Source organism: Epinephelus lanceolatus, chromosome 24 (genome assembly GCF_041903045.1).
Source record: "Epinephelus lanceolatus isolate andai-2023 chromosome 24, ASM4190304v1, whole genome shotgun sequence".
Taxonomy (NCBI): domain Eukaryota; kingdom Metazoa; phylum Chordata; class Actinopteri; order Perciformes; family Serranidae; genus Epinephelus; species Epinephelus lanceolatus.
The window spans coordinates 21,315,696-21,336,767 of record NC_135757.1 but is presented as its reverse complement, the minus strand read 5'-3'; the positions used below and the strand labels follow the sequence as shown (position 1 = coordinate 21,336,767).

The 21,072-nt window shown below is 40.3% G+C and overlaps 2 protein-coding genes across 3 annotated transcripts in view; one reads left to right on the top strand and one right to left on the bottom strand.

Moving 5' to 3' along the window:
* Nucleotides 1–10,433: 10,433 nt before the first annotated feature.
* LOC117249756 (glycerol-3-phosphate dehydrogenase [NAD(+)], cytoplasmic-like) lies at nt 10,434–19,236 on the bottom strand. The gene is made up of 8 exons (XM_033615460.2): nt 19,079–19,236; nt 18,296–18,473; nt 16,603–16,743; nt 16,213–16,351; nt 15,918–16,030; nt 14,707–14,940; nt 13,694–13,800; nt 10,434–10,957 (listed from the first exon to the last, which is right to left on the bottom strand). The coding sequence occupies exons 1-8, from the start codon at nt 19,153–19,155 to the stop codon at nt 10,861–10,863; spliced, it is 1,086 nt and encodes a 361-aa protein (XP_033471351.1). The 5' UTR covers nt 19,156–19,236; the 3' UTR covers nt 10,434–10,860.
* A 174-nt stretch (nt 19,237–19,410) lies between these two features.
* LOC117250208 (oxysterol-binding protein-related protein 11-like) overlaps nt 19,411–21,072 on the top strand; it is a 33,132-nt gene continuing 31,470 nt past the window's right edge. The window contains exons 1-2 of one of the 2 annotated variants that reach the window (XM_078165996.1): nt 19,411–19,543; nt 20,776–20,967. In XM_078165996.1, the coding sequence (XP_078022122.1) occupies nt 20,852–20,967 (116 nt within the window). In that variant the 5' untranslated portion in view covers nt 19,411–19,543; nt 20,776–20,851. Of the gene's footprint in view, nt 19,544–20,699; nt 20,968–21,072 lie in introns of those variants that run through there. The other variant, XM_033616302.2, reaches the window with a different exon arrangement.

Below are 21,072 nucleotides of genomic sequence, written 5' to 3'. Positions count from 1 at the left end.
CCCTGATTGCAGATCATAGCCTATCCCAGCTGGAACATGTCCAGTTGTGTTTAGAAGGTTTAATTGGTAATTTTTCATGGTAGAAGGTGTCGCTATACTACATAACAGTCATTAGCTGGCTGCAAGTACATTGCTACATGTAGCTACATGCTAACATCGAGGACACATAGTCTTGGTTGCCAGTGTCCTTATGTTCCCTTATTTCATATCATATCCCTGCTAAAACATGTCCAGTTGTGTTTAGAAGCTTTTTTTGTTGATTTCAAATGGGAGCAATTGTTGCTATACTCTATTTTCCCACGCTGCAAGTACACCGCTACATGTAATGATGTGCTAACATCAAGAACACGTAATCTTTGTTGCCGGTGTCATTAAGTTCTCCTGATTTTGGATCATATCCCTGCTGGAACATGTCCTGTTGTGTTTAGAAGCTTCAATTGGTCGTTTGCCGCTATAGGGGCCGTGTACGTGCTACGCCTTTACCGCCTGGAAAACACAAGGTCGGATGCAGGGTGCTACTCTTGTACCTACTCTGTGCTAACTTTCAAGGGTGCAAAGGCAGATTGTGTCGCCGGTTGTTATGCGACCATAGCACCGTATCATAACCTACTTACCAGCTGATCTTCTTCCAGGTGTTGTTTTGTAAGTGTATATTCAGCCAAAAATAGTGTCTGTGGGACAGATGTAAAGCTCTGGCAGCCCTGCACTAAAATGATCAACTTCTTCTTCATATTTATCACAGACTGATATATACGGAAGAAGAGAAAGATATCTGCCAGCTGTGACTAGTTGGTTCTTGTTACATGACATGCGGTGTTCGCTGCTGTGTTCCAAAACTTGAACTCTGTTTATCTTAGGACACAGCTGTCTCCCCCTGAAAAACAGGCGTTCAGGAATGCATCTGCGTTGTTCTGGCAGTTAAGCGCGCCTGCCATGCATCTGCATTGAAAACAGTAAATTTGAGGACACAAAAAACACATCATGTGTACGGCCCCATCACAGTTACAGTTATTCCTCGGATATGGAAGATCCGGAAACACTGACCAATCAGAGCAGACTGGGTGTTTTTGGGAGGGGGTGGTAAAGAGACAGAAGCTAAAACGTTTCAGAAAGAGGGCGAACACAGGTGTTCCAACACAGACAGTATAAGCCCAGAAAGCAGTGGGCTCCAAGGCAGATATGCTCTGACATTGGCAGATCTGCTATTCTGTCTCACTCATTTCAGGCATGCACACAGGATATGGCCTGGCTGCAGACAGCGCACTGTCAAACAGCGGGCTCAGTATGGACGCTAGGTAGATTCATACAGCTCCGAACTTAACCATCGCTGTTGCAGACAGTTCTCAGCACAAAGTGGAGTAGCTGTGGCTTGTCTCGAAACTTAAACACCATCAGACAGCGGACTCAGATGGATCTGCAGAGTTCATGCACCTTTTTTCTGCCTTGGATGATTTAAGTACATAAACGTGTTCTAATAGAACCAAAAATACAAGTATCAACTTGGAAATGAGCACTATACTTTAGAGTCTGCTGATACAGTTTTGTGCATGAAGTAGCTTGAACTAATAATAATAAGGCCCACGGCTAATTTACATACCCAAATGCTGGAAAACATATTGAATCTGATCAGACTTGTAAAATAATTTTTCGGTGCAGAGGTACGAGTCTCCCTCGCGAATATCTGCTCCGAGAGCAGGAAGTGGCTTTGTGCATGGCCCACGCCACACTGACATGTTGGAATGCCACATCAATGTTATTTGCAGCTGCACTGGGAACCCGCCAATGTCCCCTTTCACATCAGCGACCCCAGAAAACATCTTTATGTGCATGTAAGTGTGGACTCGAGAGAGTCGAGCACAGTACATACAGTAAAGATTTCATCTTCCACAAATCAGAGAGAAATGTGGAGTTTGCGCCGATGTCAGCCATTTTGAGTCCACAGGAGATCAAGCTAAGAACCGAGATGTAATGTAGAAGAGCAAAAACAGTGGAGACGTTATCCAGCTTTAACTTTGTCAGCCCTTTGTCTAGACAGTGATATATTGTGGTGATAAACTGCGGTTACTCCCCTGATGCTGTTTTGTAGATTCACGTAATGTCTGATGGTATTTTATATTTAATCAAAGTGTTGTTTTTAAGCAGCAAACAAGACTGGGAATCCTGCCAAGTCTTTACTGCACGAATTGACTTAATTTCATTGAATTATGGTCAATGATTCCCTGGCGTGGACTACTTTCCATTCGTCTCGTCTCTGTCCATTCCCCTGGCTGTTTTGCAGAATCGATGGCTGTCCGGAGGAGGCGAGGAGCAGACCGTATCTTATGGCTGTCTCATGCAATTCTTTCCACTCTCCCTGAGGTAAGAGAATGGGAGAGTCAAACAAATAGGCCCTGTGTTTTCACCCTGTGTTTGTATGCAGTGCCACGGCCAGGCTTCCTGCCAAGTTCTCCTCCTCGTCCCCCCAAACTGCAAAAGCAAAAGACAAACCCGAGCAACCACTGCCACCACTGCCTTCACCTCCACCTCCCCCTTCTTGCACCCTCCTGTTTCTCTTTCTCTGTCATCAGAGTGCTGGCAAACACAAAAGGAAGGCAGAGAGGCAGGGTGCGTGTCCCCCATGAACGTGCTCAGATTAGGCTGAGGTGATGATGAAGACGGCTGGGCAGAGGTGAAGGATGAAGGGGAGGATTTGAGGAGAGGAGTAGGAGTGGTTGTTATTTCACGGACAAGACTCCATGCCCTCTGCCACTGAGTCAACGCCAGCTGGGACGAGGAGTGGCATCTTTCTCTCTTTTGGTTTTCTCCCCGTCTCTTATGCTTTCAATGAGAGCATTGTATGAGCTGGAGGAAGGATATGAGGTCCCATTTGGCTGTCATTGACATGTAAAAAGAGTGTGGCGGTGACAGCTGACGAGATCAGTGGCCTGTAATTAGCTGAGGATGTAGGATAGACTCCCACCCCTCCGTGTCAAACACACACACACATCCATAAATGCATCCACATATAAAGATAGAAAAGATAAAAATATGTAGTAGATGCACAAACTGCCAAGACTTGTTTGCCTGTAGGTAATATTATGAGTTATCTATTAGCCTATGTGTGAGGTTTCACACTGACGCACAGCCTCTCTGGGTGCTATAAATCTAAAGGCGTGAACCATGTGGTCTGGCCCAGGGGTGGCCCACATATTTAAAACAGAAAAAAAATAAAAATAAAACCCTGGTGTACTCGGGGGAGAAGTTTGGATGCACAACTGAGACATTCATCCACGGGAGACACAGGTGTGATAAACCGACTGTGAATAATGGCTCGGTCTCATCACACCTCATAAATCATGTCCATGCTGAATGTGGAATGTGCAGAAGAGTGTCTTAATATGTTTTTCGGGTTGATATCATCCAGAAAAATCAGGGCTGTAGTGAAAATTAAATCCACATTAACACAATTTAGGTATGTTCTTGTTAGCAGAACAGGCGGGTTGTTGTCTTCTTAAACTTCATACGTGATGGCACACAGCAGGAATCATTACAAATCCCAAACAGGCAGCTCTTTACAACAGAGAATGGAAAGTGAAACTTATCAATGCTCTCTTCCCAGCCAGACTGTACTGGCAAAAACAGTAAATTTACCTCGTTGAATACAGGAGCTTCTGGTCTACTGCTGCCTCAGTTAGTTAGATAGTTAGTGTTATAGTGATTTTGGTGTTTTAAAGGGTTAGTTCAGATTTATCAAAGTGACACAATAACACAAACAAATTAACTAAACGAGAAAAAACAAAGTTTTCTTCATGAATTCAATTTAACATGGGGTGAGTATTTAATAGAAAAATTGTAATTTGGGGGGTGAAGTGTCCTTTTTGTTCTGTTTTGGTCTCCACCAACCTCTGAGAGAAATATCTGGCTCTTACACTGCTAAATGCTCCACTGTGTTTGCTAGCTGGTTGATAACTGTCATTAAGTTGCTGCAGGTAGTGTACAGTCAGACAGTGAGACAGTTTAAACAACATTTAAAGGTCCAGTTTGTAGGATTTAGGGGGATACAGTGGCAGAAATGAAATATAATATAATAAGTATGTTTTCTTTCATGTGTAATCACCTGAAAATAAGAATCCAGTTTTTGCACCTTAGAATGAGCCATTTATATCTACATAAGGAGCAGGTCCTCATTTACAGAGATCACCATGTTGCACGGCCATGTTTCTACAGTAGCCCAGAACAGACAAACCAAACACTGACTCTAGATAGGGCCATTCATGTTTTCACGTCAGCCACTCTAGTTGGCAGCCCCTTCTTGATGAGCAGCATCAGAAAAACACAGATTTTTTTTAAGGTGAAGCTGCTTTATTCAGTGTTTTTAGCGGTTTAGATCACTGGGTACGTTTGCTTTGGAAAGGAGGACACCTCTGTGAATAACTGAGCTCCAGGTGAGAACCTCCGGAAAGTCTGCATCTAAAGTTATCAGAGAAAAGGTGAGTGCACATTAGTAGGGGCTGAGCTAGCAGCCTGTCTCCAACTTGCCAAACAGTATTAGACAAACACTGATTTGTAACGTGAAACTGCTTTATTTGATGTTTTCACTGCTTTAAATCACTCAGTCTGTTTGTTTTGGAGAGGAAGAGACCTCAACAGATAATTCGGCTCCAGGTAGAAACCTCCCAGACCAGTAACACTGAAGCTATTCTAACCAGGAGAAGTTTCAGCTGGTTGCAGATGTCACAACTCAAGTTTCTCAGATTATGATTTTTATTTCATTCATTCATGTTGTTTCCTGCTTTACTTTGAAACTCACATCTCCTCTTTCACATCCCTTGACTTCCTGCCCCTTTGTTTTCCCTCCCTTTTGATCACTTCACCTGTCTGATTGTCTGTCCTGCCCTGATTAGCCTCACCTGTGTCTCTCATTATCCCTCCCCTCACCAGAGTATCCACCTTATTTTTCACGGAAACACGGAGGCAAAACAGAACGCAGCCAGCTTCCGTTTTTTTGTGCGACACTTCCGGTCCAGCACTCTTACCACTGTGTAAATGGGAATCGCCTTGTTGTTTACCTTGCTGAGTTTAGCTATATATATGTATATATCACATTTTTCACGTCACTATATCACCGTTTAGACTAATCTGATGTTTGTAAAGTCTATAAACACAATGACTGAACAAACATTAGTATTTTCTCTGTGTGTAATTAATAACATGGTTATCGTAGATTAGCTGGGCTAACCGTTAGCTGTTAGCCGTTAGCCGTGTCTGTAATAACTCACTAAACTCACAAAGTGGCCCGTGAAAAAACTATTTTCTCCAGCGGATGTCTTAGTTACAACATGATTGAGCTAATTGGAGTAGTTTCATGTCGTATCCGACAACGGGAGGCTTTTAACGGATGACGATCCTGATGTTAGCTTTGCTGCTAGTGTTAACGTTAGCTGTCCCTGTCAGCTGCAGCCACTGATGCTTTCTAGACATCGTGATTTCCCAAAACTGAATAAATACCACACATAGCAACACAAAACTGCTTTGCTAGCTCAATCATGTTGTAACGGCTGGATGGTTGATGCGTACATGCTGATTCGGGTGCTATCAGAGCCGATCCGCGCATCACTATGGCTTAACGATCAACTCAGTCAATTAAAACAACCCATCCTGTGTTAGGAGTGTATGTCGCTGACAGAAAGAAAGAAAGAAGGAAAAGGGAAAAAAAGATAGAAAAGCAGCGTACACCTCACATATTTATTTCTCACAGTTGAGCACACGTGTGGCTGGCATGCAGAAGCACCGTCTGTGTGTCTGTGTGTCGAGGGTGCGAGCCGCAGCTTCAGCTGCTCACGTAGAGAGGCTGTGTAGCCCGGTGTGTTTTTTTGCTGATTCGGTTCTGCAGGTTCTCTGCTGGTACACTGGAGACGGGGATCAAGCGGTTTGTCTCACTCGGGATAGATTGTGCTTTTTTGGTTCATAGTTTATGATTGACGTGCGATTTATTCGCGTTTAGAGGGAATAAATTTCCGTTATAACGGAAACGTGGGCACAGTTATCTAACGTTATACAAAATACACACTAACTAACTAACTAACTAACTGATTGAATAACATAAACAACTGAAAATTGAAAAAAAATTAGCTTGCACCGTTAGCTCCAGTAAGGGAAAGCATGAGGGAAAGCGGCTGACCGGAAGTCACACACAAAAAAGCGGAAGTTGATCACTATTTACTTCTGTGTTTGAAAATAAGGTGGATTAAGTGTGTGTCTTGTTTTCTCTCAGTGCCAGTTCATCTTAGGTCCTTGTGTGTCTAGTGTTCCAGCCTTTTGTTTCCCTGTGTCCTTTTCTTGTTTTTTTTTTGGAATTAGCCCATTGATTGACTCTGCCTCATCCCTATTGGATTTGTTTGCCTCCACTGATTGTCCTCCTGGTTACCAAACCTACCTTTTGACCAATAAAGACTGTTATTTTATCTGAACTGTTTCCAGAGTCGCGTTTTTGAGTCCACTCTCACCTGGTTTACCTGTTGTTTCAGCAATATACAATCTTCACTGCTAGATGCCACTAAATCCCCCTAAATCTTACACAGTGTTCCTTTAAATTGTGAGATGCAAAACAAAACAAAGGCGCTACAAAACCTACATAAAACCAAGTATAACTGCAGGTTCATGTGATATTCTGTGCAGGTTTGTCATGACAAGTGTCCCCTTTTATATACACACACTCATTTGGTCCAATATTAATATAAAATATGGATTAGAGTGGAGAGGAATAGGATACTGTTTATGGTGCTCACAAAATTTTAAAATTTCATATAACATTTCAACATACTGTGGCTTTCCAGAAAGGAGCATTTCAGTTTCTCTGGAAGACTCTCCTGTCAACAGCTTTTATGGTGACTGTTTCTTCTGTAGAAAGCTGTTGCTTTGTAATTTAACTCCAACACATAACTCTCCCTAAACCCACAAATTGTTGTTTTCACATCTCTCTTTCCATACAAGTTAAACAAAAGAGATACAACGTGTTAATCAGTCAGCTTCGGAGGTGTTGAAAGGTGTAATTTTTTTTTCGCTTTAGACAGAGCCAGGCTCGCTCTCAGTCTTTAAATCCATCCTCTCATCTCACTCTTGGAAAGAAAGGAAACATGCATTTCTTAAAATGTTCCTTTAAGCATGAATGGAGCTATAGATTCCTCTCAGTGCAGCTTTAAAGGTAATGAAGCAGATAGGTACATGTGAATCAAAAACAACACTGACCTCAATCCGGGCTGCTATGCTATTATCCTCCGCCGTCCAAAGGGCCTCTCACTGGAGGACAGTGCATATGTGTGTGTGCGTGAGGTCAGAGGTACCAACATACTAGTTGCCGTGGTGATTAAGCTCCTCTTTCAAAGTTGGGTCTCATCTGAAGGTGGGCCTTCACTTTGAAACAGAGGACCTGGGTTTGTGTCAAACCACCACAAGGGTCTCAGCACTCGCTCAAAAACCCACCGATGACAGCTGCTGTTAGGAGATGAGAAGAGCCATCCCCACAGCAGAGGACATCGACCTGCAGGACCCAGCTCTCCCATGGGAACCTGTGGAAGCTCCTCATGGGCCCCCCCTGAAACTGGTGCCTCTTCCATCACCCACCCCGAGCTTTCCAGTGAGCCCTTTGATGTCCTGAGATCTGGGCAGCCGTGGACATAGAGGCCTGTCAGCCTGCGGGGGGAGATAGCTTGGAAAGTTACCAACCAATGGGCAAAAACAGACTTGATGACCATGTCTGTGTATAATGTACTTTTAATTTGAAATTAAAGAAATACTTCACCCCCCAAATGACCATTTGTTTATCCGTTACTCAACCCTTGTTAGGCTTTACTTGTGAACAAAACTTTGTTTTTCTCGCATGTTTGCAAGGTGAACAAAGAATGCAAAAACTGAGAAAATTCTTGATGAATTGAAGTCATAGGGGTCCATGTTTAAAAATAGCAAAACTATATCAAAACATCTGTTTACAAACTTTCACACAGCTCATGCAGTATTATCTAAGTCTTATCCAGTCATATGCTCAGTACTTCGCAAACAGATAGCCCTGTCAGACGGGGAACTGAAATAAAAGTGAAACTTTACACTTTCTTTAAAGCCAGACTCCGCTTAACAAAACTGTAATTTTATCTTGATGAAAGCTGATGCTGTTGGTCTACCACTGCCTTAATCGATGTTTAATCGTGTTTTAAAACCCTCAACCTGGGGTCCTGACCCCCACTAGGGGTCACCAAAGCTTCATAGGAGGTCATGAAGCCTTCTTGATTTTAAGAGGTCCTACAAAACTTAAAAAAAACCAACCTGCCCCCACACTCTTGCAAGCTGGCACAAAAAAGACATGAGAGCAGCACCCAGCACCTGACTTCGCGTTTTCCAGGTGGTTTAAGACACGGCATGTATACGGTCCCTCAGAAAAGTACGCAGTAAAAAAATTCTAAAGAGCTAGTAGAACAATGGCCGAGCGTCAGAGAGAAGGAAACACTGAATTTGTCAAAAAAGATGCCTATCAATAATAAAATAAAATACATAATACAGACAGAGAATCATATTAAACGTTGATAATAATATCAGGAAATCTCTGATGTAAAATTCACAGAAAATAATCTACTCAAGATTCATCCATATCGCTTGTTTTACATAAATGTCCTGCAGTTATTGGGTTCACAATTCAGGTTAATTGTACAGTTTAACAGTTGTTGTGCACTGTTATTGTTATGCATTGTAGGTATTTCTTATCCATAAACTGTCACTTGGTCAGAGGTTGTCAGTTTACTCAATGAAAGAAAAGGGGTCCCTTAAGGGAAAAGGTTGGGAACCACTGTTGTGAGGGGTTAGTTTGGATTCAGTGGTAGACCAGCAGGTCGTGCGTTCAGCAAGGTAAAATCACTGTTTTGTCAATGGAGTCTGGCTTTGAAGAGAGCTTAGATGTTTTACTTTTAGGGACAAAACAAAAAAAGTAAGTAAGTAAGTAAAGTTTATTTATATAGCACCTTTCACAGATACTAGATCACAAAGTGCTTTCCAGTAGAAAAAGCAAGTACAACAATATAACACAACATTAAAAACAAAGCACAAAACAAAGCATTAAAAAACAGACAAGCAAGAGAACAAATACAGGATGAGGAGAAGAAACTGTCAGTGATTGAAAGCAGTGTTGAACAGGTGAGTCTCGGATGGGTTTGTGGAGTGAGTTCCAGAGGGTGGGAGCAGCGATGGAGAACGCCCTGTCCCCCCAGGATTCGTGCTTGGGAAGTACTGAGCATATGACAGGATAAATGAGACTTATAACTGCAGGAGTTGTGAGAGTTTGTAAAAGGATGTTTTGATATAGTTCTGCTGTTGTTAAATCTGGACCCCTATGACTTCAATTCAACAAGAATTCTCTACATTTTTGGATTCTTCATCCACCAGGGAAGCATGCAAGCAAAAAAAGTCATCTTTACAAATCAAGCCCAACAAGGGACAAGTAACTGATATACAAATGTTCATTTGGGGGATGAGGTCTTCCTTTAATTTCAAATCAAAGTACATTATATACAAACATGGATATCAACTTTTGTAACAAGCACCTTATATTTACCTGAAATCCTGAGTGCAGAGCTAGACGTCCAGACACTGTTTATAAGTGTATAGGCCTATTGTCCGTGGGACAGATGGAAAGTTCAGTCAGCTCTACATTATAATGATCTTCTTCATACATTCTTCATTACCTCAAACTGTCACAGCCGTCGCGACAGCGTCGTTCTGGCATCTGAGTGTGCCTGCCACGCGTCAACATTGAAAACAGTTTATTTGAGAGCGCAAAAAATGCGTCATGTGCATGGCCCCTAACGCAGTATGAGGCTGTTTAGCAGAGACTGAAAGCAATGCTTGTGTCCAGGTTTTCATTGTGCCCTTATCATTTGAGATCAAGATCATATCTTGAATAATTATTGGAACTAAAAATAACAGTTTCATTTTGTTTCTTTTACAGAAATGAATGACATGCTGAGATCAAGTCCTCTTGTGTGTACACACACACAGACAGACAGACACACACACACATATATATAAGAAGAAGGAGTCAGACATAAATAGACACAGAAATAGACATACTTCGTAGAAACAGTTATGGGAGACAGACAGAGGCAGACAGTGGTAGACTATCAAAGGCCTCACCAGTCTGATCTCTAACATGGTTGAGATGGAGGGACAAGGACTCTGTTTGTTCTTTAATCTGCTTTCTCATACCAAGTTACTGCGGCTCCCGTGGGAAGCAGCCTCAGCCCGTTACAGCCCGACTGTGAGATCTAACACAAAACTCTATCACAGAGCTGCAAACACAGGGGTCAATATCAGCTTCAAGTTCCCATTTAAGGACCCTTTTCAAGTGCCACAACTTACTGGACATATTTTGGCTCCTTAGAAATTAAAAGACAGTGTTCAATTTCCTCTGAGATTATTTTTATTGAGAAAAAGACCCCACATTTTGACAAATAAACACAATCCTTTAAAAATTTTGAGACTGTAATCTCACTGTCATGTAGTAAAAAGTAAATCAGACAAACATGGTTGTGTTTCTGTACTCCCATACAAAATTCATATATTTGACAATAACAGAAGCGGAGTGATCTGCTTTAATAGGAGCTCTGTATTGTAACACCTGCAGCTACCAGCTAAAAGAATATTAAACAAAATGAGAGCAAAATCAATAATAAATCCTTTTAAAGTCAAGAGAACTCCATTATGAACTATCACCAATAAAAACAATAAGTAAAAGTGCGCTTGGTTGTATCTGCTTTGTTGAATTGTGCGTTTCTGTCTGATGAATCTCTTCCGCCCTCTAGTGGCAGTAAGTTGCTACTGAAGGTGCAGCAGTGGACATTACATGTGCTCTGGGTGGTTCTGCAGACAGGTGATGAACTCTTTCACCTCTTTGCCCTCGAAGCAGATCTGGTAGACGGAAGAAAACAATGGAAACCTGAAGAAGGAAGCAGACACTCAGGGTTAATTTTAAAGGATGTTTGGTAGAGGACACAGATAGAGGACACAAAGGTTTTTACATGCCAGCTTATCAAATGAGACTGACTAAACGATGTCCCCGGTGTTTCACATGTGGCTGATTAGATCTCTGCTCAAGGTGAAGATGGTTAAAGCAGTGCGCAATCACATAATGACATCAAACTCTACATAGCTGTAAGAACAAGTTTTTTTCACCCTTACAGATTCTGATTCTAACAAGCTTTACTGTCTTCTTGTCCTGGGCTTTATTGGGCTGTAGTTCAGCCCTAATTATAAAAACCCATGTAAGACACAGATGCAACAAACCCCACAAGGGAGTGAGTGATGGAAATGTCAGTCAAGCAGTCATCCCCACTCAGTCCTGAGAAGAATCAGGCACAGAACTGAAAACACCTGTGTGAACTGTCAGTGGGTGGGTGTTTCTAAAAGTCAAAGATCAAAGTCAAAGATCCAAGGATCCTGCAGAGGCACGGCAAGAGTCCTCCCTGGCATTCAGTGAACACACATTGGAACAGACTAACGGGTGTCCCCACGTGATCATCAGTAACCTTCAGCAGACTGAGGGGGTTTCAGGGTACTGTGATCATTTTGGCACTCTCTAATGTTGTTGTACAGTTATAAACAAATGAATCAGTATTGTCAGAATCACGTGACTTTTAGGGAGAATATATTTCTGGATCATACTTAAGAGTAAGTAAAAGTAAGTAAAGATAGCAGCTGAAAAAGTTAATCATTAAATCATAAAATTATCATTAACAGTATGGGATCCATATTTTATGTGTGTGTCACCCATAATTAGACACTACAGTCTCAAACTCACAGAATGTTTGATGTCAAAAGATGAAAACCTACACGTCCATATGCTTAAATAAACTATTTAAAACTGTCTAAAAATTCCTCATCCCATTCTCATGATTTAAAAAATATATATATAATTCTGTGTTCCCAGGGACAGAAGAAAAAACAAAGCAGTTAATTGATGTACAGATTAAAAATGAGTGTCTCTTCACTAAAAAGAGGAATGCTGCAAAGCAGGGATGGAGGTAAGATTGCCCAGATGAATTAATCTGTAAATGTGTAAACTGTGTCTAGAAAATATGAACAAGTTAATGACTTTGATTACACTGCACTGTATCTCTTATCTGACTTATCCAAGTTTATTTTTAATATAACTAATTTTAATTAATATTTAAATGATTTTTTTTATAGCCTGTTGCTCTATTTTGCTTTCACAATGCGTCTGTTGGTATCCATGGTTACATCTGCTTCCTTCTTCCGGTAGAGTAGCGAGGCTGCCCCATGGTTTGGTTTCTCTTTCATACACTTCCCCTTAATCAGGAGTGCCCTCCGCAGTTGCGAGTGTAACTTGATTTGGAGTGACACTCGGTAGTGAAGTGGTAGTGGGTAGGGAGTGGTTTGGGACTGGGCCACGGTGTGTACTGGTGTTTAGGTGGGTGGAGCATGTCAGGTGGAAACCACATGAATGTCAGAACCCACTGTTTCCAAACAGAACATTGCATTGGAACAAGATGATCAGTGTTGTTCAGGTCACCTGTCAGTAGTTTTAATGTTTTGGCTCATCTGTGTATGTACTTAGGTGTGTGTGTGTGTGTACTGTAGTATGCTGATTGTGGGATATGTATTTTATTGTGCTTTTACCAACACTGAATGTCTACATGTAAAAGCCCAACTAAGGACAAGAGCTGAAAATTAGCAATAGCTATAGACTCTCTGTGCAACACATCAGTCTCATACTCTCTATTGGAACTTTGTTATGTTGTATCGTCCCTATCAAATAAAATAAAAACAAAAGAAATGTGGGGGAGAGAGGGGGTATGACATGAAGCAAAGAGTCGTTGGTTGGAGTCAAAACTGGGAAAAATCAAGTATTCTTCATAACTCTAAAAAACAGTAGTAGCACAACCTGCTGTGTAGGCTACTGTTTACGAGCAACGAAGAAGAGTTGACAAATGGGAAAACTGAGTACTTGCCAATACCTGCTCCAGTATTTTAGGCAGTGTTAGAGGCATGTCCGGTACTGGTATCTATATCAGAACAACTCTAGAAGCTATTAAAAAAATACCCTGTGCGATTTCCTAGAGCCCAAGGTATCGTCTTCAAACTGAATGTTATCTGACCAACAATCCAAAATTCCAAAAATATTCAGATTATTATCATGTATGACAGTGAAAAAAAATCTAATTCTCACACTCAAGTTGCAGGAAACCAGCAAATATTTGGCTTTTTGACTTAGAAAAAATGACTACAATGATAATTCAGCGCTCAATAGTTGCCAGTTTGTTTTCTGTTGATCCACTAATTGATTTATGGTGCAATCAATGAAACTAATCCAATACACCTTTTGTCAAATTCAGAGAATATCTCCTTACAGTCCGCTAGTTGTCCATTAAGTATGTGCATTAAAAAAATTTAAATTCTAGTTCATGTATAACTCTGACTCTGTAAATGGGAACAAACCATATATTACTGTAACTTCTGAAGGAGCACTGACGGGAGCGGTGTTTTGGTGTGTGTTCAGTTAAAAAATGAATTCTCGGTAATCCCTGAATCCGCCTTTAATCTTTGCAGCTGTAGTCCAGTTTGACTCGTGTTTTTTTTTAAGGTAATGGGCCTTTATGTAACATTTGATACCCAAAAAGACCCAGTAATAGTTTATAGAAGCATGTGGACTCACATGTTGACCATGTCCCTCTTTTGTAGGAGCTTGTAGACCTCAGCTGAGGTCTGTGGACCCTGCAGCTTCTGCCCGTTGAGCATTTCTGCCTCCAGCTCAGCAATAGACTGCAGAAAAGAAATACAGAAACAGTTTTAATGTTGTTTTGTTGACATGTTCTAGATATCTTCTAAGGTGGTTTTTGAGCGATACGTCTTTCTCCAGAGCTCAGATTTAGCCCTTGAACATGTCTGTACAGTAAAAAGTAGACAACTACCATAATACTATCATCATCATATCATCTTGAAATGCATGGCCTCTACATCATATATTCAAAATAACTTATATATTTTTGCAACTATTTTAAAGGGACAGTTCACCCCAAAATCAAAAATGCATCACACATTGTTCATGTTTCTTGGTTATCTTTTAAAGGACATGAAACACATTTGTTGTGGATTGTTGGCAATGACATATGCTGTTTTAAATACGCAGTGATGCACCGGTTTAACAAGTACTGGTTTAGCAACTGACTAGTGATCCAAAGATCAAAGTAATGCCATGCACTCCTTAAAAAAGGTGACTTTGTCTTGTATTTTAAGATTAAAGCGGGCAGGTGTAGTTCAGTAGAAAGACAATAGTTCCTACATGAAACTGCTCACACAAAGGTCTGTGGATTATTTTGAGTAACTTCTGGAAAGAGACATTGATGTTGAGTTTTTCAAATGTATTCTTTGAGCACCACAAGCTAAGTGCCATCTAGTTCCATTATACTGGAGAGAAGGCAGATATCTCTACGGCTGATATCTCAGCAACTCACACCAAAACAATCTAGATTAATAAATAGCCCTACAGGTAATTATCCCTTTAAGTCTTCTAAATGCAAATCATGTGACAAATTGCTGTAACTGACAAGTTATCGTAACTATAGTTGTTAAGTAATTCTGCATTAGTCAAGTAGAAGTGGGTAGAGTTAACCCTAAGGCCACCAATGACATCCAAGTTACTGGGACTCATGATGTAATGGGACCTACCTTAGACGTTCTGACAAAGGCCTCGGCGACTTTGCGGTTTCGTCCCCCGTAGCAAGTGGTGATGAGATCAGCAACGCCACAGCTTTCCAGGAAGGTGTCGGAGCTCACTGGGCCTTTGCAGAACAACTTGGCGAAGGCAACCATTTCCATCAGACCCAGCCTGATCACCGCCGCCTTAGTGTTGTCGCCAAAACCGAGGCCGTCGCAGAAGCCAGCACCTACTGCCACGATATTCTGACAGGCAACATTTTACTCTTGATTAACACATTGAGGGAAGAGTTTAAATTTGGAACTTCTATTAAAGGAATATTTCACCCCCTAACCCCAAATTACACTGAATTCATGTAGAAAAGGTTTTTCTCCGATAAACAAGGACTCCAAAAATGGAGAAAATTCTTTGTTAATAAAGTCATAGGGGTCCATGTTTAACAACAGCAAAACTATATAAAAACATCTGTTTACAAACTCACACAGCTAAAATGATATGCCTCATAAAGTCTCATTTATCCAGTCATATGCTCAGTACTTCCCACATACATGCATTTTTGCTAAAACCTTACTATTACTCACTTAACTTTTTAAAACCAAAAAGAAAATAAAACTTACCCATGCTCTCTTCAAAGCCAGACTCCACTGACAAAAAGAGTAATTCTACCTCACTGAACACAGGAGCTGCAGGTCTACCACTGCCTCAAACAGTTACTTTGTTTGAGTTATTGTGCGACTTTGGTGTTTTCAAGGGTAAGTTTGGATTCACTAAAGTCACACAATAACACAAACAAACAAACTAATTGAGGCAGCAGTAGACCAGCAGCTCCTGTGTTCAGCAAGGTAAAATTACTCTTTTTTTTTAATGGAGTCTGGCTTTGAAGAGAGCATAGCTATGTTTCACTTTAGTTTGGTTTACCATCTGTTTGGGGTGTAAATGAGACTTGGATTACACCGCACGAGCTGCGTGAGAGTGTAAATGGATGTTTTCAGAAAGTTTAGGTGTTGTTAAACTTGGACCCCTATGACCTCAATTCATTAATAATTTTCTCCATTTTTGGATTCTTTGTTGACTGGGAAGACATGCGAGAAAAACAAAATTTTCTTTAAGAATTCCACGTAACATTAGGTGAGTAATTAATATACAAACAGTCATCTGGGGGGTGAAGTATTCCTTTAATGAGGAATAACACTTGATATTCACTACATGTGGTTGTTTTTACCTTTAGAGCTCCACACAGCTCCACTGTGTCACTCTCCTCTACGACAGTGATGCGGAAGTTGGGAGTCTGAAGCAGCTCTTTGAGGATTTGGCCATTTGCCTCATTTTTTGCCCCTGTATTTAAACCATTTTATGAAGAAGACACTTAATATTCGTAAAACAGGAAAGTACCACTGTGTTTCTGTCACTCTCTGACCACCACACAGTATCAGTTTCTCAATGTTAAATCATGTGCATGTGAGCCACGTTAGTAAAATTTGATGCAGCTGAATGAAGAACAGAAAACAGTGACTAACCGATGGTGGTTTCACAGAACTTCTCATCTGCCACCTCGCTGGCGATGTTGGCCCCCATCAGAACGCTGACCTCAATCTCTAGTTTCTCCCTGATTATGTCTGAGATGAGCTTCAGTCCATCTGGTCCCTCATCGATACCCTGAACAATGATAACCAATAAGACACAGATTCTGTACCCATAACCTCTTGCCTGGAGAGTGTGATGGCCATGAGGTAATAATAACAGACACTTCAGGTTTCATTGTGATAACTGGCTGTGTTGCTCAACTCCAACGTCCCGTGATGTCGTGGCCACCGGACAATATGAAGCAAAGTCAGGTGACAATAATCCCCTGCTTCCCCTTTTGGCTGTGATGAAATGTGACATGGAGAGCAATGACAGGATCTTACTTTGATGAGCGATATCCCAATGGTGCCCTCCGTGATGTGAGGTTTCATCTGATCACAGACGTTGCTGATGAACTGATGTGGGATTACAAAGACAAGGATCTTTGCTCCTTTGACAGCTTCTGTGATGTCGGGAATGGCGACCTGGTATGGCAAAGTTAGTCCTTTAACAGCATCACATCACAGAGTACCAACATGGCACAGGACATGTCTACAAACAGGGCTGCTTTTTGTCTTTACATTTATTATGTTTCAGATTAAACCATTCAGATGTACCATCTCAGCTCCCATATGATTTTTACTTTTTAATAATAACAAAAATACTACTATGACATGGAGCAAAGACAGAGCACAAACAGGTAATAAACCTCCATAACAATAACAAAAAAACTAATTGGACAAAGAAATATTATGTCAGTCAATACAATTAAAAGAAAAGTAAAATAAAGCAAAAAACTAAACTAGTCAGGCTACAGTGTCACCACTCGGAGCATTTGTGCAGAGTCAATTTATGTCCACTGAAAGTGTTTGTTTTTGCTACTGATAGGCTCAGATTATTAGTTTAAGTGTCTGACAACATTATGGAAGGGATCCCTACAGAGATACACCTTTTGTTGAAGTGTAAGATCATTTTTGTTTAACCAGAGACAGCCCTGAAATCATCATCATCAAACCCACCAGACTCCATTTAAATTAATAGTAATTTTAGCGTCTATAGAGACAGCATATTTTCACATCTAACTGGGTGAATGAAGAGTTGTTTTTTTTTCAACCAAACCAGAGTTGGTGATTGTTGGAACAGCAAAAGACAAACCAAAACGGCTTTTGTGAGTTCTATTTTGTTTCTGTTGACTTTGAATGAAGTGTGTTTTACTATGATAAAACTGCTCTTTTTTAAAATGGAGTCTGGTGGGTTTTGTAATAGTAATTTCAAGGCTGTTTCTGGTTAAGCAAAAAGGATCTCAAGATTTATCTTTGTAGGGATCCTTTCCATAATGTCTTCAGACACTTATGATATCAACCTGAGCCTGTCAGAGGCAAAAACAAACACTCTTAGTGGACATAAATTGACAATGAAAGATTGCCCAAAGTGGTTACATTGCAGCCTTTTTTGCAGCTGCCTGCTGCAGCAGTCTCACTCAATACTGGACCAGTTTCAAAAACTGTTTTCCAATCAGTCACTTAGACACAAAAACATGAAAAATAGGGTCCAGGTTGAAAAATACCAAAGTTATCCCTTAAAGTCACAGGTGGGAAATTACACAATAAACTAAAACCTAATTATAGTCCCATGGAAAATATCTCAATATGAAAAAAGAGGAGAAATAATGTAAATAAATCACTCTAAATTAACCAGTAACTATTATGAAAGACTATTTCTGTTCTGAGACAACGTGTCCGCTCTGACAGTATGTATTTCCTGCCACTGAATGCTTCTTTTGTTTTGCACTTAATCCTTATGTTGTTGAGGTGAGCTGACTCTTGCATGAATACAATTTATGTGAGCCTCAATGAGACTCCCAGAATTACATATCAAAGGTAGATGAACTTTGTATGGGTCAAGGTTAAGTTATCTTATCAGTGTAATGTCTTACTGTACAAGGAAAGTATGTTTCAAGATTACAGAGAATTGCATAACATGTTGAGACAGGATGGGCTTAGTGTGTCTAAAAAAACCCTACATTAGAGCACTTACCACATTCTTGGGGAGCTTGTGGCCTGGCAGATATTTGATATTTTGGTGCTCGGTATTAATGATCTCTGTGAGCTTCCTCCCATTGATCATTTCTTCATAAACCCACATATTCACCATTGGGTCGAACCGGTTGGACGCTCTGACATTGTGCCCGATGATTTTGGCAATGGAGGAGCCCCTGGAGGGAAGAAAGGACATGAGAAGACAGTCAGTGTTATGTTAAAATTCAACAGAACATTTCAGATGCAGACTCTAATGAGTCAGAGTGGATCGTGGTAAGCTAAAATAGATCTTAAGAGCTTGCACTGGTTTGAATTTTACTTTATAATCAGGTGAAATAAAGGTTTGATTTGCAGGGGAACAAAACGACCTCCCTATGGAGACATATGTACGCTGCAAAAAGACTCATGACGATGTAATGTTGGTGCATTGGGAGGCAAAACTTCCGTTGAGTATCCAAAGGGCGCTTTTACTCAAAGGAACAATCAGACTTCTATTTGCCTTTTTCTCTAAGCTACAGGATGTTCACGTTGCAGCTTATCGCCTTCAGGATGGTGTAGGATACAGAAGGGAGGAGGCGGGCTCGATCCACAGCCGTTGAACGGTTTACTTCCATTATTTATGTGGAATATAAAGGCGTAAATCTATTGCTGTCTCTTAGCTTTACAGATATAAATCTGCTGAATTACACATTCCGCATTCAGTTAAGCGAGTGTACTGCAACTATAGTCTAAAAACAGCGGTACTGTTTGTGATGCATGTAAAAGACGGATGCAAAGTTACCAGTTTCCAGATCCGACGATGCAGACTTTCTTTGCAGGCATTTTCAAAGTGGTAAAGCTCACTATCCGGCTGAACATAAAATCCTGTTGTTCTTTTTTCCCACGTCTATTATAACTTCCTCATACGCCCTATGAATTTCTCCCACTGCTCCACCCCTCCCCTCTGTCGCCACTCCTTTCTCTAAAGTGGAAATAACATGATAACGCGGTGCAACAAGTACCACAGCCATCTTAACACTGGCTTTTTCCATTTTCACACGTGTTAATACGGTTTTATACTTAACAGCTGGATTTATTTTGTAAAGCTGAATGGATGCAGTCAAGAGGAAGAAAGGGAAACATAATATACACTCCATTAACGTTTTAACGGTTATATATTATTAAGTACTGAGTGGAAATAAAGGAACCCGCCCAGCCTGGCTCTTCCTAGCCAACCGACGCCAACTCAGACAACATGACACTTCCGGTAAGGAGTAAACTGTATCCGCTCTTGTTCACTACATACTGCCTAAACAAATATACTCATAGAAATTAATAAATAACGCAAAATATATACCGGTACATAAATTATACAATTGTTAATAAATGTGCTTATTTATTTTTCTATTTTATTTATCATGTTTTATGATAAGTTTAAATAGTAAATATGCAATATATACATGTATATATATTTTTAAAAAATGATTGTGCTTGGTCAGTGACAGTTAAGAGTCAAGACTTTATTTTATTTTTATTTTTTGCATATATTTTTAATTTAGTCAGGATGATATGTCAACTCCTATTTATTACGCTCGACTCCAGCCTGTGGCCCCACGCTTGTCTGTCATTAAAGGCTAAAAAGCCCCAAAAATATCTTTATAAATATTGTAAGTATACATATTTTTTTAAAAGCGTGCTTTTATTATTTATCTATGTTTTTTATTTATCGTAAATATTGTCAGATTAATGATAAAAAAAAAACCTTTAAGTGCTATTACTTGTGTTTGCTCCATGAAAGTCATAGTCAAGACTATAATACTTATAAATACTTATGTCCAAAACATGCGAAAACTCCAAAAAAAGTTTAAAAAAGTTTTTTTTCCTTGGCTTATATTGTAAGTATAATAAAAATAAAAAAAAAGAAAAACAAACATTTAACTTTTATTCTATGTTTTCAATTTTAATTATTGTCAGGAAGACAGGATTACACATAAATAGAATTACATTTAGGTGTGTCGTGTTTATTTATCAACTAAAACACTAGTAACTCATACGGTTACAATGAAAATTTCATTTAAAAAATTACTCAACTTCCGGTTCAGTTGTATTAAGCCTTCTCCTAAATGATTCCCCTTTTTTCTCTGTAATTTTATGTCTATACACTTTCTTTTTGTGAGTCGGAATTAGGGGGGAAATATTTTGTTTTCTATTGTAATTTGTATTATGAATGGATACACGGAAGCCTGCGCCTGTGAGCTCGTCACATGACTGGTTTCCTGTCAGAGCAGTAAATATCAGGCGAGCTAGCACCTACAGGCTAATAGGCTACTCCCTGTATCAGCAGAATAGACAATGTTTTACCAGTCGTTATTTAACTTAGCCGGTTGACAGTCCAGCGTGGGTTGGGTGTTTGCTGCGTATCGATAAGCGATGAACCGACAGTTTTATACAGTGTTATAAAGGAGACTCATCCATTAAATCAAATCTGTGGTGACTTAGCTCAGCTAGCTTCACAGGTTAGCCTAACGCTAGCAGGCTGAGTTAGCGTCTGAAGGAGGCTTCGTTGCCAGTGACTATGCAAGGGGAAACCACGGCGATACGGATCACGGAAAACGAAGGCAAGCTGGATGTATTGCCCCAGAACAGGACCCCAAGCTCGGGGAGAGCAAGTGCCAAAAGCTGGCAGTACAGGTGGGTGGCTGTTTACTCGGCTAACGCTCATACATTTAAGCTAATTTAAGTTACTAATTTAAGGCGTAGTTTGTTTCCACAGCTAATGAGCATATTTGTGGCATA

Coding starts and splice junctions, on each gene's coding strand:
- LOC117249756 (XM_033615460.2), bottom strand. CDS start 19,155: ATGTTCAGCCGGATAGTGAGCTTTACCACTTTGAAAATGCCTGCAAAG. Junction 16,744..18,295: donor ACAAGCTCCCCAAGAATGTG/GTAAGTGCTCTA, acceptor TTGCCATACCAG/GTCGCCATTCCCGACATCAC. Junction 14,941..15,917: donor AGCTGTGTGGAGCTCTAAAG/GTAAAAACAACC, acceptor GTTGCCTGTCAG/AATATCGTGGCAGTAGGTGC.